At 49.6% G+C, this 5,066-nt stretch overlaps 1 protein-coding gene across 5 annotated transcripts in view; it reads left to right on the top strand.

Moving 5' to 3' along the window:
- The first annotated feature begins 26 nt into the window (after positions 1-26).
- The window catches only part of ST3GAL6 (ST3 beta-galactoside alpha-2,3-sialyltransferase 6), a 41,732-nt gene continuing 36,692 nt past the window's right edge, over positions 27-5,066 (top strand). Inside the window, exons 1-2 of one of the 5 annotated variants that reach the window (XM_069785713.1) lie at positions 27-192; positions 285-702. In XM_069785713.1, the coding sequence (XP_069641814.1) occupies positions 675-702 (28 nt within the window). In that variant the 5' untranslated portion in view covers positions 27-192; positions 285-674. Of the gene's footprint in view, positions 898-1,354; positions 1,489-1,614; positions 2,790-5,066 lie in introns of those variants that run through there. The other 4 variants (XM_069785715.1, XM_069785714.1, XM_069785717.1 and 1 more) reach the window with 4 other exon arrangements.

Here is a 5,066-nt window from a genome sequence, read left to right as displayed (position 1 = left end):
CCCCCGGGCTGTCGGGGCGGGAGGAGGCTCCGGCCCTCGGCTGAACCGCCGGCCCGGGGGAGGGGGAAGAAGAGGAACAGTGACCCCGGCTCCAGCTGAAAGTCAGTCAGAAGATACACTCATTACTGGGGGGAGACGAAGCAGCGCTTTAGCTTTCTTCACGCGAATCTCTCCTCCCCGTGGAAGGCTTTGGTATAAACCGAGGGGGAATTTCAGCAGACTCGAGCTAAATAACATCTGTGTCCGAACACACAACGTGCTTCCTTTTACGTTTTCTCTTGCAGATGGGTCTCAGCCTTCCTCTATCCTTATCGTAATTGCCACGGTTTCGGGAATAAGGCTGAAGCTACCGAGAGGCTGCTGACAACAGCCTGCACGGCCCTGATAAGAAGCGACAAGTTCTGTTCTCTTGTCTTGCGTGACTGAAAGATAAAATATCTGATCTGTTGACAGCTGGTAAGTGAATACCCCGGCTTTATAAAGCGTAGCTAGCTCTGTAAGCTGCTGCATAGGCTGAGAGGATCTTGTGGATGGTGCCTGAACCCGTAGGACCGGGTATGCTCAAAGTGCTTGTTCCCGAGTTTGCCGGCGTTTCTGACGTGAGACATCTCACCACGCCTCTTGCGCTATTTCAGACGGAAAAGCTTCCAGCTAACCTCATGTAGAGTCTATGCATGCTTGCAACCCGAAAACCTCCTTCAGGTAAGTACTGATGGCAGCAGCTGCCAACAACATGGCTATTCAGCGTAAATTGCCGCATATTCAAAGGCTGTTCCGATACATCAGCGTGTTCCTCGGTGAAAGCGTTCAAGGAATTAATTGAATTTCCAGAGGGATGAAGCCTGCCTCTACAAGCCTTCTGCGAAGAGAATACGATTTTAATCGGCTTGAGAGCTGGTGAGATGGGTTCCTGGGAACTTCCCGGTAAAAATTAACATCGCGGCGTAGCAGGGACCCGGTTACCGGTAGGGATGAGCCTGACAGAAGCCGAAGCGCCGCCGGCATTTGGATGCGCTTGGTGCCGCGCACGGGCGGCCGCCGCTGGGGACCGCCTGCGCCGAGGGAGAGGCCGGGCTGAGGCGCTGCCCGGGGCCGCGTCTCGCCCGCGGCCGCAGAAGGGCCCCCCCCGGGGGCAGCCGCGGGGAGCGGGGCTTCTCTCCGCGGGAGGAAGCGCCTGCCCGGCGCCGCGGTGGGGGGGGTGGGGGGGGGATCCTGCGGGCTGCCAAGCGCCGCCGCCCAGCCGGGTAGGCGGGCCGGGGGCCGTGAGGGAAGGGGGCGTCAGGGAAGGGGCCGTCCCCGTTCCCCCGGCGGCCCCTGCCGGCCGCGGGGCGGGGGAGCTGCTCGCCTCTCCCCGGCCTCCCGGAGCAGCCCCGCTCCTGGGCCGGGGCGGCAAGCGGAGCCGGAGCCGTCCCCAGCCCGGCAGCCAGCTGCCGCGCCGGGCCGCATGCTGCCGCCGCCCAGAGCCGCCTCGGGGCCCTCCCGCGGGCGGTGAGTCGCGGGGGGCGAGATAAGGGGCGGCGGGGCCCGGCGGGCGGTAGGGGAGCGGCGCGGCGCCGGCCGGGGGCTCCGGAGCTGCGCGGGGCGGGGCAGGGCAAGGCAGCGGGGAAAGCGGGCTCATGCCGGCGGGACAGCCCCGCGCGGGGGGAGCCTCCCGGCCGAGAGGGCGGCGGTCGGTAAATAAAATTTGAGGGGAGATTCATGGTTTCTGCTAAACTGCTTGGATCTGGTAATCCCACCGTGTTGCCATGGCTGCCGGTCAGGCGGGTTCCGCCAAAGGACTGCTTTAGGCGGGCGTACCGAAAGGGAGGGACTGCCCCTTGGAAATGCCGAAGGCGCAGGGGAAGGAACAATGGCTCTGCGAGTAGACCGCCTTAGGCTATGCAAGTCCATTACTTGTAGTCTAGGGAAGAAACAAGCCCTGGAAGTTTTGTGTTCTCTGCTTTTTTTAAAAGTCTTTGGATCATTATTTGGCAGTGGGGGTTGTGTTTCGGTTTTAGTCATTGCAAGCTGTGAGATCAGCCCAGCTGTCCCTCAAATTGAAATTTCCAGTGAAATGAACAACTGATCTATTGGGATTTGTGGCTGTTGGTGCTCCTTTACCTGACTGAAACTTTCTGTCCAGGTTTCTTCAGTTTTTGTGTCTCTTCACCCACTTTATGCCGAGCTAGTCTTACATACTATGTTGTTGCAAAACTTCAGAAAGGACAAACTTTGCGATGGGATGAGATTACTTGTTTTAACCTGGCAGTTCTATTGCAGCTCAACTGTGTAAAAATGTTATACAGAAGTGCTACTTCTGAAACTAAAAGAACTTACCTTCCATCTGTAAGATTGTACCAGCTGTATTATTGTTTTTCTTCCCACCTACATGAATCAAATCTATGGATCTTTTCATTCCAGCTTGATGCAGTACCTGCTTCTTCAGTATGTTTGTCTCTGCTGAACTGAAGCAGAGTCAATTAAGTTACTCTTTAAGCTTATGGCTGTTTATTAAAGCAGCAGTATTAAAGGTGGGTAAGTCCCATGGTCTCCTGGAGGGTGGTCTTGGCTTTAGGAGACCTCTCCTGCTTGTGGGATGTATGAATCATCCCCTGAGACTCAAGAGACTCCCACTGTCCAAATATGCCTGTTAAAAACCAGGAGGAAAGTTTCTCTGTGGAAGCAACTGACTGTTGGGGAAGTGCCCATGGGAGCAGCTGCAGAGTGTGTAGGCAGGACCACAAAACCTGAAAGGTGGCAGGAAGATCACAAGTGCCTGAGTCCTAAGTTGTACAGAAGTGGGGAAATAGGTGAGTTATGGTGTTTTGGCTAGACAAGGTGATTGGCAAGACGTTACTTTGATATGTACTGTGTGTGCTGCTAAATAATGGCTTTAGCAATTACGCAGGGGAGTTGCCTCACTGAGGAGGGAAATACAGCAGCTGGCATGGTGACGGGTCTTATTCGCAGTGGCAAGCGCTTGAGGTGCTTCTCCTTCACCACCTCTTCAGATGTTTGAAAGCTTAAAGGCAGAGACAGTTCTAGAGGATTTTGGATGATTGCTTTCTTCTTTGTGTTTTCTTTCATTTTTGGATAGAAGGAGGCAGGGAGTGGGAATAGTCTTTCTTATGATAGCTTCTTTGTACCATTAACGCTTTTATCCTGGGCTTTTTTTCATTGTTAGTTTCTGGGCACGCCATGATTGGTGCCTTTCAGTAAAGGTTTGATCCATCCTCCCAAGATGGGCTTGGGAAAGTTCTCATAAACCTGCTTTGGTTGATTTATAGTTTTCTGCTTCTTGTGTGTTGCTTCATATGCTGCTGAGGGTTGGTTCAACTGTTTTGGCCTAGAAGAGGATGCAGTCAGATGGGTCATTTGAAGATACAACTTGCAAGACCACTGAGAGTCTCCATGAGGTGGTCTGCACGATTGACTCAAAGGGGCTTGTGAGGAAAGGCTCTTATTTTTTTCTTCCACAGCACAGCTTGAGCTGTAGCACAGGATCTTAGTTTGTTTGTCTTTGTACCTTAAGGTTATTTTACTTATAAGCATGAAAGGTTGTTTTTACTGTGTATATGATGTGAGATACTCTGCTGTGGCTCCCTAGTTAAGTGCATTTTAGGAATGGGCTCAAGATTACTTGAAATATCTCTTTTTACAGGCATCTTTCCTTATAGATGTTTGCCCTGCTTTAGCTAAATCAGTTGAAATGTCCACTGCATTTAAGAGGAGTTTAATTTATCAAGCTTATGACAACTAATTTGTCATCCATCTGAATAATTTGTTTATCAATTTCTCTAGCCTTACAGACAAGCTAGTAAATAATACTGGGAAATTAATTTATGGGCTAACTGAGTGTCCAGGGTTTTTTCTTTTTCAGGGTCTCTTTTCTACCACCCATTTACTCAAAATACCAAGAGCTTTGTAGCAGAATAAAAAAACCCTGAACTTCCCATTAATCCAGTTTCTTCTACTTCCATTTTTGGTATGTTATGTATGACTACTTCTGTACCTATTCATAGTCTTCAAGGGAAATGAAAATAAAACTGATTTTATTTATCTAATTATTTGGTGTGTGAACTTCTTGAAGTGTTAAATCTTTATCATCGTGCTATAGAAGAAGCTAAAACCTTAGCTCTTCTTGATGTGTATTGAGGTTGGGAGGAAAATGAGATGTGCAAGCTGTTGTTTCCTTTACAAGTCACCTTTCAGTAGTGTGTGGAAACTAATCTGCTCTCACTTTGCAGTTCAGCGTATTAACCACTGATATCAATAGCTGCTATTTGTACAGAAAGGTTGAAAAGTGATGGGCAGCGTTAGCTACTGTGTGCTCTGAAGCAAAAATAGGGAACATGTGGCTTGCACGTGGTATGACTACCTTTTGAAAAATGTGTTGAACAAATGTAGGTGCAGAATGTGGTAAAATACTTTGTCATAGTGCTTGTTGCTATGTTCGGTACCTATCTTAAAATATCGTGTCCTTTTAAAGTTCATTTTGTTTAGGTGGGGTGGCTCTTGAGTGTTCAATGTTGGTCATTCTTTGGTCTTGAAGGCAAAAGTGAAGCCTTGATACCTCAAGAGGAAGACCCTTTACAGCACTGCAACAAAGTGAGCAAAGTTTAAGCACTCCCCAGGTAATACCCAAAGTTTGCATGTAACTGTTATGTGTTGCCTCTGCTCCCAGCCCCTGCAGCAGCAGTAAAGCTGGAGTACGTTGTGCTAGCGCGGAGCCAGGAGGAGCAAAGCAAAAACTTGAATAGCCCCCAGTTTCCCTGACTGGGAAGGGAAGGCTGGAAAACTTGAGGAGCCACAAAGCTGATCCTCCCTCCTGTTAGGAGGGCAGGAATGGAGTAATCAAGGAACTGGTTTTAAGAGCAGGCAGGAATGAAATGAAGTTCAGACTTAATCACTGAAGCTCTTCTTAAAATCTGTTGATTTACAGTGCAAGTTTCCAGTCCCCTAGTAGGAATATTGCTTTCTTTTGGGCCACTAGCTAGTAGGAAATTTTATTTGTGAGGTGGGTGGCTAGCAGTCAGACTTCCACGGATTTCAACTCACTTCTAAAAGAACAGTTTCTAACCCTTCTG

This window comes from Haliaeetus albicilla, chromosome 6 (genome assembly GCF_947461875.1).
Source record: "Haliaeetus albicilla chromosome 6, bHalAlb1.1, whole genome shotgun sequence".
NCBI lineage: Eukaryota > Metazoa > Chordata > Aves > Accipitriformes > Accipitridae > Haliaeetus > Haliaeetus albicilla.
Note: the sequence above shows the minus strand (reverse complement) of the source record. Positions and strands in the feature narration are given on the sequence as shown.